General features: G+C 38.5%; 1 protein-coding gene across 1 annotated transcript in view; it reads left to right on the plus strand.

The window, feature by feature from the left end:
• LOC105920427 (SH3 and multiple ankyrin repeat domains protein 3) overlaps window positions 1-25299 on the plus strand; it is a 174407-nt gene that overhangs the window by 141000 nt on the left and 8108 nt on the right. Inside the window, exon 14 of the mRNA XM_036134898.1 lies at window positions 11738-11851. Coding sequence (XP_035990791.1) covers window positions 11738-11851 — 114 coding nt within the window. The remainder of the gene's footprint in view (window positions 1-11737; window positions 11852-25299) is intronic.

The raw sequence follows: 25299 nt of genomic DNA on the forward strand, positions 1-25299 counted from the left end.
GGGGCAATTAGCCTCTCACAACCACCTCCCGATCAGGAATCGAATGGTCGGATGAAAATCAAACATGTTTGAAATTCAGTCGGCCCTCATGAGCGATCGTGAGCGCATCTTGCTGTTGAAGCAGAGCTACGAGCTTGTGCGAGATGATTTCCCCCAACCTCGTGCACTTAGCATGTACAAACAAGGGAATTCTTCTTCTTTTTGTTCTCAGACAAAAACATAGGTGTGGAGAGAAGCATGGCGGCAGTGCGTGTGACATGGTGTCAAACTTTGGTGGAGCAATTCGTAGAATTGCTCCTCCAATCGCATTGACACTTCCGTCTTTTTCTTCTTCTATTGGACTTTTACATTGGACTTCCGGATAGACGAGTCTGAGTATCGCCATCTCCCTATGGGGCTTAGTCTTATGTGCCTGAGTATTTAGAATGTCAACCGAATATAAATAAAAAAGGTCTCACTTTAGAGTACAAGTCTAGTCTACCTTTATTAGTGAGATAAAAATAATTGCATATAACAAGTAAACAAACATAGGTGCTATTGACAATTTAATATGTATGTCGATACCTACAAAGATTTATTGTATTTATTCCTGATTTATTTAAAATCTAAAAAATATTATCTTTTTGACAAATTATTTATCTGCTTTTGGCCTTTGATACCAAACTCATGTGTTCTGCATCTCTACCTAGTTAAATTAGCCTTCAAATGAGCCAGCTTTTTCTTTTCTTCTTCTACTTTTTTGTAATATTTTAAAGCAGTTCCTTTGTTTCATTTCAAAGGTCATATTTAGCTTCTTACTAACTAGATGAGAGCTGTTAAAAACAACTGGCTGCCAAGAACACAGGGTAGAGTTCCTAGCTGCATGCCACCAGGTTTTTAATAAATGGCAGGAGGCACCTATTAAATATATACTGGCATTTATCAAGTGTGTAGTTGCCTTAAAAAACTCTAGGTGGAGCTTATGATAGCATTTATTTAATACCAGGTGCAGCTAGAAAGCAGGTGATTAATACCCAAAATGGCTTTCCATACCTCAAAGCCCTACTGTTATGTTTTCCCAGCTAATGTGTGAAGTAAATCTGTGGAAATTGAGTAGCTGCATTCCAGAAAGTGAATATGAGAGACTGCTGTGGAACAAAACGGAAGAATTCAGTGACATTAAGCTAAAAAATAATCACAATAGTGCAGACACTACTGTAGTCATTCTCAAGATCAAAGGCTGCAGTTATTAAGCGTATGCCACCGGGTATTTGCTTAAGCGGTGTCAGAGGTTTGAAAATGCCTAGTGGAGCAATACTTTTTAAAGGCCAGATTGAGCTTAATAAACATTTGCTGACATTTATTAAATGTGTAGCAACATGTCCTTAACCTAAACGTAATGTGATAAGGGGTACATCGCATTTCTCATGTTTGCCTGCAGCAGTTCCTAGTTGAAGATATCCTGTCACTTCACCTTCAAAAGGTATTTGGGTTTTGGCATATGGAGTGCAGCATTTTTGTCTGCTAAACTTCCATTGCAGTACTAGTGGTAAAATTCTGTTGGCATCAACACAGATGTAGCTTTTATTGGTTGCACCAGCATGGAAATATGCAAGTTTGATCCCTCCACTGCTGTCAGGAATTAACATGGTTCTTCAACTTCTTACGTCTGTTTCTAGTCCTTCTGATTTATTAATTGATCATAATTACCTTTAAGTGAGTATATGTTTTCTCAGTGTAAAAATAAATGGAGACTAAATGAAAAAGAAAAACTGCATCAATGACTAAGGTGAAAGCAGTAGAAGAAAGCATAGAGAGAATTAAAATGAGCTTAATTACTACGGTGACATATGCAGCCAAAAACACACACACGTACGTACAGGGGGGCACTGAAGCATGCCGGCAGGGCGTGTGAAGAGTATAAATAGCTCTGCATCCTCACCGATTCTATTTTTAGACCGGGAGTCGTGACTGCCTTAACCAAGGGCAAGATGGAGAAGCATCAGGCACACTGCAAAAAATAAATAAAATTAAATACTGTTCTCAACTTTTCTGCAGACGGAAGACTTCTTGATAAGTCATGAATGAGTATGTGCCTGTTCAAAGATTGCTGTTCCCTTTTGTCAGTTTCTGTCTGTGTCCTGCTTTCTGTCCTCTCTCTTTGTCAAAGCCTCTTTCTGTCAGGCTTTTTTCTTGTGCCTCGTTCCCCGAAGCCCTCTGTAATGATACCGTGTTTTCTAATCGTGCTTTGTGGTTAGTTTTTTTCCATTGTTTCCATTAGTGTCCCAGTGAGACGTTAAACAATCAACAATGGCAAAAACCCTGTCAGTTAGAACGGTGTTTCCCACAAAATCATATTATACTTACATAAAACAGCCTAGGCCAACAACATTACTCCCACACAAGATCATGTTTTAATTTGTGGTGTGCGAATACAAATTTGTGTGTGTGTGTGTGTGCGTGTGTCCTTGTACTTGCAGCTGAGCGAGTTCACTTTTTGCTCATTTTACTACTAAAGTGAGGACTTTGATATAACGTGAGGACCTTTTATCGGTCCTCACTTTTATTCTGGGGTAGAAGTTAGTCAGTGGCGGCTGGTGAAAAAAAATCTTGGCGGGGCTGGTCAATAGATTTCCCTGCCTAACTCAGTACATGCATTTAAATTAAAAGTCGGAAAATTACTACGATTCCACAATAAGCATTTAATTAATAAAAAAACATTGTTCACAAAGGATTATTTTGGTGTTTTTGTCTTATTAATTCTTTTCACAGACTCATACCAGCGGGTTTGCATACATTGTACATGTACGTATATTATTACGAAACGAACGTTTACGTCTTGACTTGAATATATATCCTAATTTTTTATTTATATAATGATTTAAGTAGAACAATGACTAGTGCAAAATTAAGTTGTATTTACCAGAGATGAAGTGTAGACTGCAAATTCTGTCGTGGTATGATGGCTCCCACAGTCGATTGGGATTGTCTGCCTGCATCCTTTTCATTAAACTATCCATTTCTTTCTTCTTTCTTCGTCCTTTGGTAATTGAAAGAAACATACATCCAACGATTTGGAATGCCTCTGTGTGCAACCGGGAGCACAACAAGTCGTAGGCATTGTTTAGATTCCAAAAATAAACTAAAAGTACGCTCAAGTTCACCCGTTTTGTTACGGTGGTAAGCGAAAACAGTGACCCGGATGTAGCGCGGACGTGGCTCGTGACGTCACCCGTGAACTGGTCTATACACCTATCACTGTGTAGCAGGGGCAAAGACTCCAGGAGCCCCAAAGCCATTCATTTTGGTGATGCTGATTGGCCAAATATTTATAAATTTTCCCTAGCAACAGCATACGATTGGTTATTTCGCTACACTTGTGGGGCTCCTTGAGTGACAGCCCCAAAAGTGTAGAAGAAGAGAAATGATACGTTCTGTTGGTGGAAATGCACTGTTAAATGAGAGTCAATTGGTAGAGTCAATTAGTAGAAGTGTTTTAATAATTCTTATTACATGTAGCCGTACTATTAAGTAAAAACTGACATTAATAACACTTTTAAAATCTATATATATATTTTGACTTTTCCTCTCCACATCTAGGGAGGGCAGCGCTCGAGTGGCGGCTGGCCCATAGGAGGCCAGCCGCCACTGTAGTTAGGTTTAGTACTAAGGTGTCAATATTGGTTTAGGTTATGTTTAGGTATAAATATGTAAAGGTGAGGGTCAGAGTTAGGACATAGAAAGGGTTGAAGATGAATGGAACTCTATGGAAGACAAAGCATGGTCCTCATTATGTATATTAACGTCTTAAGACGCAATAATTTTAGTTCAAACGTGGGCTTTTAGACACCTGACAAAAGGCTGAAAAAGTTTCTCTTCAACCGTTTAGGTCTGATCAATTGTCAACCTCATTAACAGATATGTCAGGGGAAAGAAAAATTTAAGCTTGAAGGTAAAACGATCATTTTCAGGTATCAAAAAGCCAATGTTTAGACAAAAAAAGCCCTGGTCTTAAGAGGTTAAACAAGGATGTGCGTGTGCGAGGTAGGAGTGGGGTTTGCTGAACAGATGCTCTACACAAAGACCAGCAGTCAAACAAAGTTTTAGTATTTTTGAGTACAGAAAATTACGTCATTATTCTGGAAATCCTCAGGAGGGCTGCCATTTTACTAAACAGACATCACTAAAGAACGGATTTCCTCTTTGTAATGCTTTGCCTGGGCTTACCTGCATCTGTCTTTAGTTATGTCTGTAGATCTTTTAGCTTTGAAATTTCCCTTTAGGGAGCTGAAAGGAGCTAGCCTGGAATGAGATCAAAAATATTGTCTTGGCTGGTGCAGTTTATTTTCCTGCCTTCAAAAATGCTTGGCGGTTTTACCTGTATTTGTGGTTTATTTATCTGCTTCATCAAACACAAATTCAAACAACTTTGATATGTTTGGCTGATGTGAGCAGATGGTGGTCTTCTCTAAAATTCAGCCAAGCGCTTCTGTCGTCAGTGGGATAGTAAACAAACGACAGATACTCGGTGCCAGTTGAAGTCGCACATGTCAGTCGGGTCACAAATCCTCCACATTCAGTCCAAAACACATATTTTCATGCCTTGTATAAAGAGGCACAAGACGTTGTGTTCCCACCGCCGACGCTAAATCAAACTAAACTTTCTGTTTTACATAATGTAGGATTAAAAAGTTTTTGTGCCATGCTAAATGCAAGAATAATGAGAGAGATTTTTTTTATTTCTCACAACTTTTGTTAGTATTAGATGCCTTTTTATTAATTTTGGAAAGCCTTGTAGTTTAAAAGTTTCTAATTGGTTCATTTACAACATTTGAGTAACTGAAAGCAGACCTATTTAACAAATTCCAGATCAAAAGCAGAAGACCGAAGATAGCAAGAGTGCGAAACCAGTTGTGTTATTTTATTTCCTCTAAAGCTTATATATTCCTATTTAATTTCTGTACGCTGTGAGCTCTTGAAACCTTGCTTGGGCACACAATCTTGGCCAGTAAAACTGATTCTGATTCTCTTTTGAGTCTGAAAAGCAACGTGAAAAGCCTGATTACCCTTTTTAAATGTTCACATGCACAAATGTTCACATGGACAATACCTCACATTTAGTGAACTAACGTGGAAGTACTTTGCCTTAATTAGCATAGTTACACTTAAGGGATGATAAGCAGAACACTGTCCCGACTCTGACATACAGGGATGGCAGTATTGAAATAAGCAGACAATCTGTTGCTGATGCTGCTGGGTGTGTGTGTGTGTGGATTTAGTGGTTGTGTGTGTGTACCTGCAAATCCTTCAGGACACAACTAGCAGGCTTTGTTCAATAATCTTTGGATTATTAGGCATCCTGTGACTTAGAACGTGGTTTTCCTTCTGATTCAGAGTGTAACCCCATTTACGCAGGCGTTGACTGATTGTCAACAGGGTTGAAACTCAAACAGAACTCTCCTTGTGCTTGAAGGGTTTCCCTGAAATTGGTTTAAGGCTTGCTACATTTACACGTTGTTTGAAGATTTGATTTTTTACGCAAAGTATGTTTAAGCACTGTGACAAAATAATCAGTTAAGGTGGTATTGCTGTAAATCACAGGTTTTTATTTTCGTGACTGAAACTTCACTGGAGCTGTAAGCTTCAAGTTCCATTTTTTTTTAAAGAAAATTGGGCTTTCTAAAACTGACTGACTGAAACAGAGCCCAAACAACCAAATTCCCTCAATACATATTTTTGCTATTTGTAAATCATCTCCCAGCACGCAGACTCAAATTCTAACCAAATCAGTGATATAGTCGTCTTGCTCCACGAAGAAGCAATAACCTCTAAATTAATGACCTCAACGTTAAAAGAAAGAGCATGCAGAGCAAGGATGAAGTGGTGTTGGGCTAAATATTCTTCCAAAACTGGTGGGGCATGGGTTTTCTTTGTTGAGCGTCACAATTTCATTACATGTCTAAAGTGTAATGTCAACAGAGCCAGGAATGAGGAATACAGATAGAAAAACTTCTTTTAAACGTTTAATTGCTCCATGTAGCACAGATAGAGATAGTGTTAACGTAGAAAGTCGGACGCTACTTTGGCAATTTCCCATTGTTTCGCTTGTCTATTCTACATTATTTCAATACAGTTTGAAGAACAAAAATACTAAAATGCAGTAGAAAATGTGTTTTCCTATAATTACATGTTTGTGTAGACAGAGCTTCAATTCTGAAAAGGCTTGTTTTTTTTGTTTTTTTGTTGGGTTTTTTTTTGTTGTTTTGTCATGATAAATGTGTAGGAATGCTCTAATCTAAGAGCCAGGAAATACACACGCATTAACATCTCCATTCATTATAACTGAGGTCACATGGATGTGACGGTCTAGACTGTGATTTCTGATTAGATAAATTCCCAGTCTAAGTGTGCAGCATGGTGTTCATGTGTGACTCTGTCTCAGTCTCAATTAATGGGATCTTGTTCTCTCTAGTTGACCTGTGGTGTTGATTATGGCTCAGAGGCCGGCTGTGCTGTAAAAGCATGTGTCCAGCTGAGGTGTTGATTGTCAGAATTAATGAACTGTAATCTAGCTAAACCCAGAAAAACCTTGCAATAAAAGGAGGACACTTATAAAGATGTAACCAATTTCTCTTATGAATCCAAGAGCTTAATTCAGGATGTGCTGGCACGTGTTGTGACATAATGTTCTTCGTAACTGCTGCAAAAACTCTTCGCACTTTTGCAAAACTAGCTTTGACGAATTCTGTGTGCAACTGTGGCTCATATTCAAGGCTGTCTGGTTGGACAGGGAAAAAAACACATGCTGCTATGTTTTACAATATCCTCTTTAAATCTGCTCTTTGTGATGGGATTTACAAAGCCCATTACAATGTTATGGCAAACAGCAAAACAGACCGGTACTGGAAGACGTCCTGGTCAAGGCAGGGACAATTGTCTTCTTGCAGGTCGTTTTTTGTTGCTTTTTCAATTGTGCTTGGGTAGATAAAAAGCTAATATCCTTGGTTAAAAATCCTTTTCTGGCAATGGCAGTCTGAAGTCTTTAACTCATGGACATAACCAGACTGGATTCACTCCTTTTTAATGCTCTGCCATTCCTTTACTGCAGCTTTCAGTTGCTGTTTGTTAATGGGCCTTTCTGTCCGAAGTATAATCGTTATCAAGTGAAATACATGCTCGATTGGGTTAAGATCAGGTGACTGACTTGGCCTGTCGAGAATCTTCCACTTCTTTCCTTTAATTAACTCGTGGGTCGCTTTGGCTGTATGTTTTGGGTCTCTTTCCATCTGTATTATGAAACACCACCCTATCAATTTGGCTCTGTTCAGTTGGATTTGAGGAGACTACATCTCTGAACTCCTCATTCAGCTGCTTCTGTCTTGTCCGAACATTAATAAACACCAGTGTCCTAGTGCCAACGGTAGCTGTGCATCCCCAAATCATCATACTCTGTTCCATGAGCTGTTCCATGCCTTCTCCATACTTCTTCTTGTCATCCTTCTGATGCAGCGTCCTGATGCATCACAATAATCCAGGTAGAAATATTTTTTAAAAGTTGAGTAGGTCATCTAGACATGTTCTTCTTTGATGAAATGTTTTGTTTATTGTTTATTTAAAAAAAAAAAGTCAAACTTCTGTCAGTGACCAAATATATTAGATAACTGTATATTCATGTGTTAGAATGACTCGAGTAAGTTTGAACCCTTAATCCAATTGAGAATCTGAAAGAGAACCTGAAAATGGATGTTTCCAGGCACTCTCCACACAGTCTGATTGGGTTTCTTCAATGTTGCAAGGAGAAATGGGAAAACGGTTAGTCTTTAAATGTGTTAAGCTTGTAGAGGCATACCCCAAAAGACTGTTTTTGCAACATAAGGTATTTCTGCAAAGAAATTGATTAAGTGGGGCTGAATACAAATGCACCCCACACTTTTCAGATTTTTACTTTTAAAACAAATTAGAAAACTGCATATCGTTGTACTCCACTTCGAAACAATTCACAAAATTTTGCATTGATCTTTTCATAGAACCGTTCCCTACAACCCTGTTATGTGCAAAATGTGTACATCAGAACATTTTTATGCACAATGCAGTGCAATTGTCTAACATTCTGAAATACTCAGTGATTCACATGTTGTGAGGCATAGGTGTCAGATCACTGAAACAAAATGGTGGATCTGGAAGTAAGTGAACTAAACCAGGGCAGCTTTAAAGATCAATCTGAGGTCTTACCTTTTCTTTCATCCTTGCCAGTGGGAAAAGAGAGCACAGCTGGCACCTGTCTGCTGTAGAGACCTCACTACAGTATAGACAGGCTCGCTGACAAACAGGGAGAATGAGACAGCAAATGGGAAATCGTTTGAAACATTGAGAAGGAGACAGGGGACAGAGGGTGTGTTGAGTAAAAAGAAAGAAGTTTTTCCATGACAGAAAATAGACTGCGGGTCCTCTCGTGATACCAAGTTTTGTAAGGGCGAGACCACTGTTGGGGGGGGGGGAAGTCATCTGTATAATTTTTATTTTATTCTAGGCAATCAATTAACACCGTTTAATCCCTTTCATAGACTTCTCTCCTATTTCAAGTAGTCGTTGTCCAGTCCGGGGTGACAAGCAATGGAAGGGTTAGCATGCAGTAACATAATGAGAATCAATAAATTAAGGAACTTGAAAATGGATTTATCTTTTTTTCTGAAGTGTTAGAGCAGTTCAAATGTAAGGTGTTGACCTATTTTCTTAGAATAACTAATATCTATTAGTTAGATATCTATAGCTGAGAGAAACTTGGGGAAATCTTGCTTCCAAGTAATGATTTAACCTTTTTTCTAACTAGTATATTTTGAACTGACCTCTTCTTGTGTGTTAGTGAAGAGGATATAGATGAAGTCAAACGTGCTTATCAGAGTTAAAAAAAAAAAAAAAAACTTGTGTAAGAGTTTGAAACACTGCGGAAACACCGAACGCAGAATATTCTAACATTTAGTAGTACCACTGGCTGTCTTTCATAGGGCTCCAGATTACATCACCACAACATGTCCCCATGCAAGAGTGGAATATAGTTGGAGGAAGTGGAGTACATCATTTAGTGGGCTGACTGCCGGCTGCAATATCGTACTGGCGTATCCTAGCAACCAGTTTGGAAGAAGGGCTCGCTCAGGCAAAGCCGCGGTTCCAGCCGATGATCTCTGAGGAGTCTGCATGTGTGTGCGTGCGCTGGTGTGTCTGTTAGCTTTGGTGGGATAATAGATGAGTGCTGTAGAAATTAGCGTGCTGGCTCAGCCCTGCAGGGAAGATCAATATCAACTATACATTCATCTCTAATTATCACAGCGGAAGTTAGTGGGCATCTCTTTTCTCCTTCCAACTATGTTGGTGTCTTTCACAGACTTCTTTCAAAAACACACATGGTTTTTCTTTCACTTTTTCCCTCTACTTTTAAATATCTGACGGTGCTTTTATGAACTTGGATAATCTGAAACCATCTGTTGTCAAGAAAATAAAAAATGCGAACAGGTCTCTTTATATGACTTATTACTTAATACTGGGACCATTACTTCCACACTTGCTTACTCTCATTAGATCACCATGTTCACAACATGACAAATACAGTAGGCATTACTTAGAAAGATAGTGCTGATTTCTTTAAACAGGGTTCTTCGCAGTCATTCTGTCATAAAAAGGAGTGGTGGTTGTGGAGGATCCAAGTAGATGCAAAATGGGGGCATAGGTGGAGCAAAAATTACGATAAATAACACATTAATAACACATACAATATGTTTAATAACACATAAGAAACCAAGACCAAGGTCCAATAATCCAAGAATGTGAGGTAAAGATTATGAAACCTTTTAAATCCAAAAACAAACCAGGACGGTGAGGGGAACAAATTGAGGGCAGAATTACACGGGACAAAGATTGAGCAGATGAACCAGCAGTGTCGAAGGAAACCAAAGGGTGCCTATCTTCAGCGGTCATTGGGCGAGACGTGTGCTACACCCAACACAACTGAAACAAATGGCTGACTTACCTCACCAGTATGGAGTCAAGTTCTCCAGAGTCCTGCAAGTGACCTGATTATTTGACTCAGGTGTGTTGAAGCAGAGATACATATAAAATCTGCAGGACACTGGCCCTGGAGGCCTGTAGTTGACTATCTTTGCCCTTAACCTTGGCTCATTTGCAGCGAATACCTGATTTCCAAATATAATCTAAGCCATGACTGCACTCGCATTGCTATAATCCTGCTCAACTCAGGATCCTGCTAAACTGTCATAATAATTATAGATGTAATAGTCTCATTACAATAGTTTTTGTTGTGAATTTAATAAGGGCAAGGTATAGCTGACGTCTATGTAATTGTTCCATATAACATCCTGACTCGTTTTCAAGATTTAAAGTACTTCACAAAGTGGGTGTGGGGGACGGACTTCCTCGTCCGTCAGTTTATTTAATGAGCCGCTGATGTCACTCAATAAGCTGTTGGTTTGCTGTAATTAATTACAAATATCCCTCGAGGTGTCTCTCTGACTGTCTGACCATGCCGTTGTCATGGTTGTTTGGACGAGCGGTGGGTACATTTCAGGTATTTATACTTGCATATGTATTTAGGGGCGAGGTGGCCCAAGATACAAGTGAACTTATATATACCGCACACACATATTTATTATTTGCGGGGACACATCTATGCATGGTTTTACACATCTATGTGCCGCAAGTTTCAAGACTTTATTATGAGGGTGGCACACTTTTATACATTATGCCCATGATCTTGAAGTGAAAACAGTTCTTGCAGACTCAAGATCAGCTGAACAGGTGAATTGGTACAGCTAGTAGCCTCAGCCGACGTAATTTCATGCGGTAACATTAATAAATTTTGCTCAGATTACAGTGACAATGTAAACTTTTTTTTGTTATAGTGCTTATATATCTGTGAATATGGCGTTTTATCCCACATATATACACATTTTGAGTATTAAACATTTTAAATTGCTAGAATATGATACAACAGGCCCTCCAGCTGAAAAACTCAGTTCAGTTCTGTTTGTCACAGCACATGTCATTTCAAGATACTTCAAAAAGTCAATTCTATTGAATCATACGGACAGACGGGTTGACACCTCTGATATCCACATTATTCATCCCAGTAGCCCTGCGACATACAAAAAAAGAGGTCCATCTAAACATTCAGAGACATAAAGAACTTGATGTTGTACACAATATTTTCTTATTTTTTTGTCTTTTCCCCTTCAGGGGGTAGGATTTTGTGCAGGACACAAGGCGATGGTCATTTCCAGTAGCCTCATGTCATTTTTTAATTTATTTTTTTAAGTGTCACTCATGTCACTTTTAGTGTGTTGTTCAGTGGATCAATAGCAGAAGATAAAATTTTGAACACCATTGCAATATGGCCATGTTTTTACAAACTATGCAGTACTCTATTGATATTCAAACCCAGGTGATAAATATCCATGTATCTTTCTTTCTTTGCACCAATGTCATGTGTGTAATAATGAAACAAAAACTGTCTTTCTTGTCAATTCCCCCTCTCACTTTGCACGTTCATAAGTATGCTTTATGAATAATATCATAAAATGTTTTGTACGTCACTCTGCTCTATGGTCCCTCCTGTCCTTTGGCATTTCCAATATTTTAAAGCCTTTACAGTCTCACAGTGTCACATGAGCATGTTCTTTTTTTTTTTTTTTTTTTTTTTTTTTTTACAGTAATAGTAATGACTCCCTTCACTTTCTCTCTGTATCAGTACTAAGTATAGGTGAAGGAGGTTTCTGGGAAGGCACTGTCAAAGGAAGAACTGGTTGGTTCCCCGCAGACTGTGTGGAAGAAGTTCAAATGAGACAGTATGACCCAAGGCTAGGTAAGATATAATTCACATTCACAAAAAACATCAATGTGCATAGTATGCCCTCAATCTGCAACAGTCCAAGGCGTTTTGGACTTGCTGTGATGGTTTGCATCAGTTTCCTTCTCTCTACTGTAAGCTGTTACTCCAAACACATTTTTGCATTTATTTGTTGTTTTATATGGCGTTTGTGCTTATTTAGTACTAAATAAATCAAATTCAGATTAAAAATCAGTAAGCAAAAAGTGCCATTTGGATTAATTAAAGGCTAATGTGACCAGTTATTTTAAGCAGTTATTCCTGGTTTGTTTACCTGAAACATTTTAATTTCTCTGCTTTTTAATGAACCACATTGCAGCAGCAAAAATTCTGAAGTGAGTTTGCCCATCAGCAACAACAACAATAATTTAGAGGTTAATTGAAGATAGAACAAGGGGAATTTATCTCAGCCTATGACATAAATAAATTAATATTGATTAAAGGTTATGTTTTTTTTTTATGTTAAGTGTCATCGTGCGTATATATTTGCTGGTTTTTACAAAGTTGCATTCAGCAGATTGAAACGACTCTTTTTAACATTCTGTAATATTTTATTGATGTTAATAATAGTTAAAAAAAGACACTGAAGACTCATGATTTTTCTCATTTCTTATTTACCAGTTATTGTTTCAGGATTTTTCCTTTTACAGTATATTGCTTTTGAACAATGTTATAAAGAGATTACTTGCTGTGACTGTGGCTCAGTGTGGTAAGAGTAGTCGTCTTTACACTTAATAAGTTGTGGGTTTGATTCCAGCTACCTCCTGTCACATATTAACGTGTCCATGGACAAGGCATTTAACCCTGAGTTGCCTACAGATGTGTACATTGCTGTATGGATGTGTTAGTAACGAGGTGAATATGGTTCTAGTAAAACTTTTGCTGTGGTCGATATGAGTAGAAAAGCGCTACATAAATTCAGTCGGTTTACTTAATGTCTCCTCATCTCTGGTACTTCTTATCTGCCCTCTTTACTTCAGTCCTGCCCCCATGCATTCATTAAGCAAGCAAAATTGAATTAAGTTTCTTCACTTTTGGACCGATAATTATGCCAAAGCCATCCATCCATCCATTGTCTGTAGCACTCTCCAGCGGTCATTGGGCAAGAGGCAATGTACACGCTGGACAGGTTGGCAGTCCATATTAGCACCAAAGTTATGCATTTTCTTTGTTTTTATATTATCCAACGGGTAAATATATGTTGCTATGCTGCTGATCATTTGTATGTTATTATTTTAGGGTAAGCATTTTTAAACTATTCAGATTTTTTTATTCTCATTTGGTACAATTTAAGACTATACCAGCATAGGTTTTTCCATCTTAAATACCTAAAACCAATAGTGTGTCAATCTGTTTTTTCCAATTTGCTTTCAAGAATGTCAGTATTAACTTGCGCTCAATTCTATCAACTTAAATGCCAGTTTTAGTGGTACAGAACTGGCATTTTGGGTATAACCAATTGAAAAATAATAAAATGACACACTTTCAGGGGTTTTCAAAAAGTGGTTAAATAAGGGTTTTAATTCAAGGGAATAAAAAATCTAATAACTAACTGGTATAAGAAAATGGTAGTGTATCTATAATATACATTTTGAATGAGAGTGACTTACAGAAGGAAATGCTAAAGGTCAACATATTGCTTGATTTATATGAAAGACGTAAAAAGGAAAAATAATAACGTAAAAGGGAACATCCCACTCAAAATACAAAAGCTGACCAAATGTTGTGTAAGTTTCATAAAAAGCATAAGCTATGGGAAAAAATATATATATTAAGGAGACCTGAAAGGTTTTCTTTGAATATACGTGTCTGTATGAATACAGTAGTGTACCTTTCTTTTTTTTTTGTTGCAAAAACAGAAGCCATTTCCGGACTGTCTCAAGAAAAATCTCCTTTATTCCTCAACCCAATCACTGCAGATGAAACACCAGGAGAAAAGCTCCTCCTCCGCTTTCTCCAGCCACTTGGACCTCCTTGCTTTCTAAAAAGCAGTCTAACAAACACAACTACCACCGGGTGCCAACAGTTATCAGCCTGATAAACACTTGCTTTCTCCTTTTATCAGGCGCCACAAAATACACAGCTGCCAGCCATGGACAATGGTGCCAGGCATTATAAGCAGGATGCTGCTTTTAATAAAGAAACGCTCTAAAACAAAGTCTAATTTCATCTTTAGATCAGAAACTATAATTAAAACATTTGTCTGGCTACAAACACTGCTCTAACAAAATTTGTGGAGAAGAATAAGGTTTTGAATACTTATTCTAATAAATGCCTTTGATTCTACATCTCAGTTAATAATTTTTTTACATGTCAAGGAAGCTACATACTTGGAATACAGCTAACCTGATGAACATTTTCTGTGAAATTTTGCATGGCTGACTAATTCCAAGAAACCTTGTGCTAGGAAGGACATATGGTTTAAATGTCAAACCCAAAAAATGCCAACTGCAGTGTAAAATTTTTAAAATGAACGGTAATAAATTGAGATCTAGGCACATATTCTTCCAACATCATTGGTAACATTTGCTTCCCATGCTGAACGCCAACTGTCTAGAGTTTGAAGCGGGCTTTTGAGGGATTTTAAATAGAGCCTGATTAAGTGTAGGTGCAGCAGAAAGCTTGACTGGTTTACCCTGTGGTGAGTTTGATAGAGTCCCAACCCTCTCAAGCCGACCAAACAGGAAGCTTCAGGTTATTCTCCCATTTACTCTGCGCATGTTGAAGCTGTTCCTCACAATAAAAACAGGTGTACAAAGATGCAGAGGAAATTCACCTCAGCATGGCAGAAACCAGTGTTTCAAATACTTAGAAAATCTACCTGAATTTAGTAGGTTAAAAAAGTTTTGTTTTCCTTTTAGAAATACTTCAATTATATGGTAATTGTTCAAAGCTAAGCAACACGCTTGTAATATCAAATTTGTCACTTATCACCTTCTGTTGTTTTTAACTAAAAACATTCCCATCTAGTCTTTCATAGCCATAGTTCTTCATTTTATCAGACAGACAGGAAAGAGAAATGTAAAAATAGAATCCTGGTGTATCTTGTTAATGCAAATGTACTGTCTCAATGAATTGTCTTGGCATGATTTTGATTAACAAAAAGAAAAACATATACCATCACCGGCTGGTAAGAGCAAAAAAAAAGCCTAGCATTGTTTAGCGTGAAAGTTACTTTTTCTTACCAAATCTTCCGTGCTACTGCAGCAAATATCAATGTAAACAATGTAACTAGCTAACACCTGGGAATACATCAGATTAACGACACCACGTTTCGGTGTGGACAGCCATTTAACTAACAGATGGCACATTTTGTTCAGTGGGTTCTCAAGGGCAGCAACATGTGCAGAGACTCCACCGAGTCTCATAAAGAAGTAGCATGGACACCATTTGGCCATCTTGTGGGATAGTTTAGCAATGCAGCATAAACCTATGCTTAGAAATAGAATGGAATGGGACCATTTTTTTCCTCTCTCATAAATATCACCTTGTTCCTTGTGTGTATTTTTTTTTTTTTTTTTTTTTGGCAGAATTCTCCTTGGACCTATTTCTGGCGCAGCTGGGGCATTTTCCTGGTTTAAAGCGTTGTTGAGGGATTGAGGTTACCTCAGAGCTGGAGTAAAGAGGGGAGAACAGCCGGAATCTCTAAATACCCCATTTAAATGCATTGTGAGAAGAAGATAGGGAAAAGGTTGGAAAGAAAGGGGCCAGATAGCGAGAGAGACGGATGGTGGAGCATACTCTAGGAGACAGGAAAGCAGAGATGGTTGGTCATGTCTTTTAGTTAGAAAGAAGAGAGAAGGAAGGAGGCAGAAAGGGGAGACGGTGCAAATATTACTGCCCACTCACTCATAAATCCTGAAAACAGAACACTTTGATATATAGTTTCGGGGGGATTAAAAACTGTCCTCAACCTCCATCTATCCTCCCAAACATTGTGGAGTTGTTTCTACGATGGTGCCGGACACATTTATTGGGAGCCCCAGTGAATGTGTAAAAAGCCTTAAAAAAAATGTATCTATCAATACATAAGCTTAATCTAACCCTAGAATTTTATTTTTACCTTAAATATGAGTTACATGTACTCAAATTATTATTATTTATTCAGGGTTTCCACTCACGCAGCAGTGGCACACTTACCTTAACAATAGCAAGGCATATGACCTTTAACCGTGATGTTATAACACCATCTTAAAAGTTTTAGTGAAGTGGTATACATCCTTTTTTCGTGGATAAGCTGAATTTTCATAATATAAAAATTGTGGAATGCTCATAAGAATGTAATAAAATATATGATTTTAGGTGGAATTTATCCTTACATCATTTTATTGATAAACACACATCAAACACCAATGCACAAGCTGAAATGCAGCTGAAATATAGTCTACATGAAGAATGTGCACAGTTTTTCATTTGTAGAATTTTTACAAATATGTTTATTCTCCAAAAGCAAAAAAAAGGCACTTCTTTTTATGTAAGTCTCTACCTAATGCTGATGGTAGTCAAAAAAGTGTTTCTATCAGCTATCAGGCACAGGGGGACATCACAAAAATACTTTTTTTGTGCTTGGTCAAACAGAGCACACACTTGCTCCTCCCATGGGATCCACGCTTGCTGGGATCCTCCCTTGGAGAACAGGGCACTGGCAATTGTTCCCCCGATGCTTTGTGCATACCTCTGGCACATCACTATTACAAATGATGATGAGGGGGGGGGGGGGGGGGGGTTATCTTATGCAACTTGCGGTACTTCACATATAGCAACTTCACGTGTAAAATCCATACAATATCTTACACAGGCCAGTCAAACTAAATGAAGTAAAACTAATTGACTTATAATAATATTATAGGGGCCATTTCTTTTTTAAGCCAAATGTGTGAAAAAGAAAGCAACAAAGGAACTCTCAGTACAACCTAAAATGATTTTATCAAAAGAAAAATTACAGCTAGAAATTTGAGTTTGACATGGTCTGTCTCAGTTATAGCCTTTTATAGCGTGTTACAAATTCATGCTAGCGTGTCTGGTCGAAGCACGTTAATGTCTTGTAGTGTAATACTCTTTGGGATGGCCATTCTGCGCTCTGATTGGAGAGCCATGCGCTGTATCACCAAGACGCATGCTACCATTGGACACTGATTTACACCCGCTCGCTACACGGGATGTAAATGATATCAGCGGAAAGGCTGATATCTCACATTTTGGATGCAAAGAAAGTAAGTTGATAGTTTTTATGGATCAAAAGATACACGCGAATATGTACAACATACTATGTGAGGTCGTATATGACCTCATAGACCTCGAAGAATCAAATAATAAATGTGGCAGAACTTTTTTTACAAAATGATAATTTTTAAGTTTGACCAACTTTAAAATACTTCTAATTAGTCATTTCTGACTTCTGCTACCCTATAGCATAGATATGACACAGAGAGCATTTATTTTAGCCATTGACCACTAGGCTATAACCTTGCCTGCAAGCTGAATTCTCGTGGTATTTGTGCGTTCACAAACACATGAGAATCTATCTTGTCCTGCTCCCATATCAATCGTTTAATGTATTATGGTTGAAGGTGGGACATGCCAGCTGTGACAAAAGCAAGAGGTGCCCAGCCCGCAGCCGAACCAACATATCGACGCACACATAGTGGCTGCTATAACATCTGTTTGATCAGAATCTGCGCGGTGCAGCTGCGCCTGGCAGCTCATTGCTGCAACTCCAGTAAGTCAGACTGGTTCCACCCAGCACATCACAGCGTATTTCCGGCACTCGCCGCTTCTCTAAAATACGCAGCTTTTCAATTTTTGCCGCTTGCTGTACTGACTCTACATCAATCTACAGCAGAGTGAATTGTTAAGGCTGGAATTCAGTTGATAAAAAGCAAAGTAGAAGGAAAAGACACCATGTGCAGACTTGGGATCGTATCGTAACACCAATACATCTTTACCAGCACCAAGTCACCAGAGAATCTCACTTGATACTTGACTTCATGGACGACGGTTTGAATTTTACTTAAAGCTTACAAGTACACTACCGTAGCACGATGATGCAATCCCTGCGTGACCCGAGTCCAACCACGCATTGGCGCTCCGCTCTGGATTAGGGGTGGGCGATATATCGAGTATACTTGATGTATCTCAAGTTTTCCTCACTGCGATATTGAAAATGACTTTATCGTGACCATCGTGTGTAAATTTTCATGGCAAGATTGAGCCGCTGTTTTTTGCCATGTGAGTTTAGTTTTTCCCACATGCTGTGAATGCATCACTCGCTCCTCCTCCAAACCTGAAAGCGCTCTGCCGCGTGCACACTACAACAAACCCATGCGCTTACTTAACGTTGACGAGACAGTGAGAAGTATGGCGACAGCGAGCTTCTCAGGCAGTGGAAGGATGTCGAACAAAACCCGGCAATTTGCAAAACATGCCGTAACACCATTGCCACAAAAGGTAGCAGTAGCACAAATTTGTTCCACCTAAAACGTCATCCAGTGCAAAATGAAAACTCTTGTAAACTCTGCGCACACACACACACACCGAAGGGAACTTTAAATAAACTAGCCATAAAACTGTTGAAACTGGCGTCTTCTTTTGCTAAATTCCATATAACTTTGTTTAAAATTTCCCAGCACCTAAAGAGCAACGGAAATATTTTTGAGATGCTCTGAATATGTAGCTGCGACTGGTCAGTTGATTTTAGAGTTACAATACAAGCTTTTGTTTTTGGGATTGTCACCTTTTTATAATACTTTTTATTTCAGGTGTTTTTTGTGTCAGATTTTTCCTTGGTGTTCCTTTTGGCCGTTTGGACGTTCTGTTTTTTAAGGTCCAGTGTTGACCATTAAAGGCCTTTAATGAGACAATGTTGTAATTTGTGAAAAGCTTCTATGTGCAGCTGTGGTTAAAAAAGAATAAAAATAAAAATAAAACATTTAAAATTCATTTTTATTTTGCAAACATTTTTTCAAAAATAAAAAATTGAAATGTTAATATGAGATATACCAATGCAACTTTAGGCACTATTTGGCTAAAAACATTTGTTATTCAAGGTTATTTGAACATATCGCAATATATATATCGTGTATTGTGATATAGCCCAAAGATATCGGGATATTCGATTTTCTTCATATCGCCCACCCCTACTCTGAATCACTCCCGGTGAAATAGGGTGCCTGTGTCACTCCTGCGACACTTCCACGTTCAGTGGAACCCCAGGGTTAGTTGTTCAACCTCATTCCTACAGAAAAGGATGTGGCCCAAGGAATTTTGTTTTAAAAATATCCCCAAACCTTTTCCCTCTGAATAAACGCACTTGTGTTAAAAATCTATTTATTTCAAGGCTTTTTACACGTCTTTACCAGAAATCCCAATAAATATCGCCAACACCGCACCCTTCTTGCTGATGTTCATGTATTTACACTCCCAGGTGATAATTAAACATGAGGGAAGCCACCAAACTACATTATGCCGTTGACCAAACAGCTAATTTCTAAATCTACCGAAGCATTTCAAATCTCATCTTCATCCCTGCATCCATCAGCAGCGATACGGCGGCAGTACAACTCAGGATAACACAGTAAGATATTCACTGCGACACACACATAAACACACACGGGTTGTTTATCAGCCATTGAGCCATTACTGACATTGAGGGTAATATGTCTCAGCGTAGTGAAGCACGAAAGACAACCCAGTCTACAATTAAGTAACCCTAATACTATTGAGTTTGCTCTCTCTTTCCTGCTATCGCTCAATTTCTCTCTAATACTGCACATCACCATGAGCCATGACTGAAATTGATATCTCTCTTTATCTATCCCTGCCTCCATCTCTTCTCTGCCAGGTTTCAAAGAGCAGTGATGGAAGAACAGGAGGGGGACAAACAAAAAAAGAGGGAGGACAGTTTCAGTCAGAGGGAGAGAAAATGAGAAGGACAGAGAAAGGAAGCAGGTGACCACGTGAAAGAGGCAGTTTAAACTATCACCCGTTCCCCTGGTTGTTATCTGTCACCACTCTGCTCCTCTCTCTCAGCATGGCTGGAGCTACCAGAGAGTAGCAGTTCATCTCCAGCTAGTGCTCGAGGGGACAGACGGGGGAAGATGATGAGTCAAAGGCAAAAGAAAACGGAAAGCAACAGAGTAGACAAGGGCCTTAAAATGGGAAAAAAGCTGAGACTATTGATTGAATCCATTAAGGCTACAATAAATCATGTAGTGGTGAACTGCTGATATGTGTTCCAGTGCTGCATGCTGTTTAAAGTTGAGCTTTATTTAGCCAAATGTAAATATGCAGAATATCCAAAAGCCTATGTAACGTAACAGAACACAACATACTGAATATCTACACATACCCTTCTCCTGCACATACTGTATGCGCCTGTTACTAGGGGTTAATAGTGGATGTTTACTTGCAGCATCGGAGGGGATAATGATGTGACTGTGAACTGCTCTTCCTTTTCTAATGATGCAGACTAATTGCGATGACACTCATTTTTCGCAACAATCTGTTGTCGACAATCTGTTGGGATCTCACAGCCCTCCAACAGAACCATCCAGCCTCCGGCCTTTCTATCTTCTTGTCTTTCGGGTAAGATGTTGTGTAGCTCCCCGAGACAAATAGTCTGCCCTTATGGTAAGCAGCATTCATGATTTCCGTAGATTGAGCTTTAATTTGACTATTTTTTTTCCTTTGGCATCCTGCTGCATTGTATGATTCTAAGGATCATGGCCCCATCTTGTAGCATTACACTATTTGTAATTCTCATTGAAAGCGTAAACAACTCTTGCTTCGTACAGTCGTTGTATAGCTTCATAAATGTGCAAACTTATCTTTCTTTCCTTGTTGTTCACATTGACAACGTTCCCCTGCTCTCCTTACATAGTGGCAAAGCTGAATGACTCACAGCTGCCTGAATCAGCCCAGTCAGATCCAGCCTGAGCTATTTTTAGCCTGCCCATTAAGAAGTTTTGGAGTGTGTCTGAACTCCCTTAGAATGCTTAAGCATCAGTGTTGCTGCAGCAGCCAAGACTGACATGAAGAGGGGAGGCGAAGGGTACCAAAGAGATGAAGAGTGATTGGGAAGTTTTGCAAAAGGATTACAAAGGGATCACACAGGAAGTTATCGGGTCTACACTATTAGCATGACTTCCTTGTCTTTGTAGCTTTATGTTTTACTCTATTTATATCTACGGTGTAAACCTAATTGGTATTTTTTGTGCGATTAAGTATCCCAGCCGGAAGCAGCATATTGGACATTGGCAAGGTGAATTATGAAACAAGGGGAATATACCATTCTCTCCCTTTCTGAGAGCAAATCTGACCACAACATTGTAAAGCAAACAGACCCACCGTTTTGTTTGCCTTTACTGCCGAAACAGAGCAAGTGAAGACAGAAAGACTCCTTGTGAAGTAATTTTTTAACTGATGAAACTTAAAAATGAAAATACATTATAAAGATTATTCAGCCTACTGTATGTCACAAAAATGTTAAAGGAGCAATAAGTAAGATATTTACTGTAAAATCGACCTAAATCATTCTCATTTGTAACCTGGGATGGAAGTAACATTCCCTATAGACAATCGGTTCCCTCCATCAACAATGTCTTAGTTAAGTTTTTCTCCTTTCAAACCTAGAGGTACGGTCTGAAACTACTTCGGTTCAGAGTGAAGCCCGTGTTTACTTCCTGGTTCACGAGCCAATCATATGAAATTTCCCAGGGTTCTCGAAACAGAGCGCAGCATTTGGTGTTTTATCTTGGCAAAAGTGCAGCAGCCTGCAAACAATGACAGCAGTAAGAGAAGCGGACCAGAAATAGAACAAAATACAACATCATTTATCTATCCTGTGTAAGTAAAAATTCATTGCAACAACAGACCGTTGAGTAAATGGCGGGTGTCCATGAAATGAATTGTGTATGTGTTGTTTTTTTTCTCGATTTTAACCATTAGGTGTCATTATTACTTATTGTGCCTTTAAAGGGATCCACGATTAGTTGTAACAATAGACTTTTTGAGAAATATCTATTTTAGATTAACAAAAATACAGTATAATACTGTAAACTGTTTAGTTTTTATAAATTAAGTTAAATATGACACACAGACATTGTTTGTTGTTTATGCTGCAATGCATCCGCCAGTGTAATATTTTGGAAGAATACAAGATGATTTTGAAAACTTCAAATTTAAAAATAGCCGTTTAATTTATAAAGTTCTGCACGGATTAGCCCCACCTCCACTTTCTACATACATTAAACTAAGAACTGACAGAGATTTTGGCTTTTGGCTTCATTGCTTTTACTACACCAAGCTAGAACATCAGTTGTGTTTAGCCAAGTCATGTCATCACTTGTTATTGTGTTACCTGTGGTTACTTACAGTATTTTCTAGTTATTGAAAACCTAAATGATGAGAATTTCTTGGAGAGAGGGTAATTCCTTTTGTATGACATGTCTTGCCAAGTAGTATCAATGGCATCATTAGATCAGCTCATGTTACCATTGCTTAGCTCTGCAAGCCTGAAGCTTGCAGTGTGGCCTCCTATAGCCTGTAAACACTGTGTGATTTTTGCAATCTTCCAAGACTACTCTATGACCCACTGTGTGACGCACGACTTCAAATTTGACGTGTGCACATTGTACGATCACCGTTCACTTCTAAATCAGTTAAAATGTGTGTCAATAAGTGACTTTATCAGTGTGCATTACATCGGCATCTGCAACATCGCCTGCAATATAAAGAAATAAAGTCAGCTGTTCAGCCAATGGTCCAAATGTAGGTTCCTTCCTTTGATTTGATTTTTTTTTAACCAATATAATGTGTAGAGGGTGACGGTCGTCTCAGATAAGAAAAATAAACTGCTATTTGCACTTAGGGTTTGTCCATCTGCAGCAGCAAATCCTTATTGCTGGCACAGTTGTCTTTTGAGATTCATAGACACAAGCTACCAGTTCTGGTTAGAAGAAATGTACGCACAATGCCATATATTCATTTCAGGCAGCAGTGAAGATGTTAGATTTCATACACTTGGTGTCCTCCATCCATGTGACTGGATGCAAAGATTTAACTGCGGGGGAAGGCTCTCTGCTTGTTGAACAGCTACTTCACCTGGAATACACAGTATAAGGAGTAGAAATCCAGTGCCGAATCCTGACACTTGGTGAGAGAGACAGCGCATCTGCAGATCTTTTCTGATTGTGAAGTGTCTGCAGTTTGTCTCATTAGAAAGCAGGGATTAGAAGTTATGAGCAGAGGCGAGTGCATGTGAGAAGGATGCACAGTTGAATGCATTCTTGCTCTTTACAGTGGTATTACTGAGCTGATTGTGGTTTGCTCATCATGTTATAGGCCCTCTCTGGGCCATCTTTTGCTGTCGTTGGCATTGATAGCAAAGGCAAAAAGAAATTGAACAATATCTCTATTTCTTGGGCTCAGTCTCAAATTGTAAGTCATCTGTACATCTGGCTTTTTTTTTTTATCCAGCCAAGTATGCTATGATGATATCAGAAAAACATTTTATAAAAGTTTTTCAGAGAATAAAGGCAAATTAATTTTTAACAAATATCAACACTAAAGTTGAGCTGATGACTAGGTCTATTTGAAGACATTTGTGAAACATTGCATTTAACCCCCACTTTGTTATTATCTGTGAGAGTTCCCAGTTTTCTTCCCCAACACATCTCCCAGCTGACTGATGATGACTGGCACCGTTATCATTAGCACCGCCACACTTTGAACACTTATTATTTTAGGGAAAATTGACTGGTTGGAAAGTACTGGTTGGAATTCTAAACTAATGATAAAACTAATGTGTGCCGACTGACATTTATTTCCGCTGGCCCCTTTACAATCTGGAAAACACTGATTTCACAATCCGAACCCTATATTTTCCATGTACGCTAAATGAGAAGTCCTAAGATTTTCATTGATTATTTTATGAGAATGTTACACAAAATCATCAGTAAAAATACCAACGAAAGCCAGAAAATAAAATTAATGTATGGGTATCCCAAGTGTCAGACTGCAGGTTCTCAACAAAGCCTTTTTTTTTTTTTTTTTTTTTTTTTAAATAATATCATTTTTGGCATAAGTTTAACTTTTGATACATATTTTTGGTTTACTACCTGTGATTACATATTAGCTGTAACCTGTACGGCTACATTCTGAGCAGCCAATTTAAGGACACGATTTTGACAGCTGTATATTCGGGGGAGAGCTGCACAGAGAGCAGCTAAAATTCTAGTAGAAGCATGGACCTAAAGGAATGAAGAGGAAAAACACATTCATTCTGTGGGTTTTATCTAAAAAAGAAATTGACTGTAAATCCATTGAAATGCAGTTTTTATGAGCCAAATGATCAGCAGGCCACATCCAAAAAGATGAGTGAAAATGCTAAGATTAGCATTAGCGAACTGTTCTGTATTAGCAGAGACAGGACGTGATTTTACAGAAGGCTGTAGCTGTATGTGTTGAAGCAATTAGACAGTCACAGTCAATAAATCTGAATATTCTTGAAAAGCTAATTTATTTCAGTACCACAACTTACTGAGTGAAACACAATGTATAGATTAATTACACACAGACTGATGTTTCTAAGACTTATGTTAATTATGATGATTTTCCACTTACTGCAAATTTAAAAAGAACTGTGGGCTTAATAGAAAGTATTTTTAATGCCTGCTTACAGGCTTTTATTTCCAAAAGTTACTTTTAATTTGACAAGTGAGCCTCACTTATTAACAATTTATTGACTGTGACTGTAAGTTTTTTTTGAAAAAAGGAATAACTGCTAGTCTCACCATCCATTTCATAAACATGCTTAATTGCTTGCTAACACAAATAGTGAATCAGTCCAGATTTCCGTGTAAACACCATAAAACAATGGATCCATTGTGCCTTTTCCATTTCCATCCCTTTATGACTATTGTCCATCTCTCTTCTAATGGCTACTTCCTTAATGATAATGCACCAACCAAGGCAATAAAATATCATCTCAAACCGTAATTAATTGGGGTAGAGTTAAAGAGAACCCAACCAGTACCAACAAGGTGTGCTTAATAAAGTAGATGGTGACTGTATGTCTGTTTTATTCGGTGTGTTATGACAACATTATTGCAGCTTTTTTAACTCAGTAACTTTAAAAAGGTAACATCACACCATGCACCTACTGGTCAGGTCCTAACTCACACAAATATGCCACATGGTCGAAATGTGCATGGCACACAGAAATAGCACCCATGACCCACACAAGCCCCGATGTAGCTGTGGTGGAGACAGAGAAGCTAACCCCTAAACCTAATGCTGTATGATCATAAGTCTGCGTGAGGGGGAGGAGGAGGAGGAGGAGGAGGAGGAGGAGGAGGAGGAGGAGGAGGAGGAGGAGGAGGAGGACTAACCAATTCAATTTTAGTTTAGCACGTACATAAAGCCTA

This window comes from Fundulus heteroclitus, unplaced genomic scaffold (assembly GCF_011125445.2).
Source record: "Fundulus heteroclitus isolate FHET01 unplaced genomic scaffold, MU-UCD_Fhet_4.1 scaffold_93, whole genome shotgun sequence".
NCBI classification, from domain to species: Eukaryota; Metazoa; Chordata; class Actinopteri; order Cyprinodontiformes; family Fundulidae; genus Fundulus; species Fundulus heteroclitus.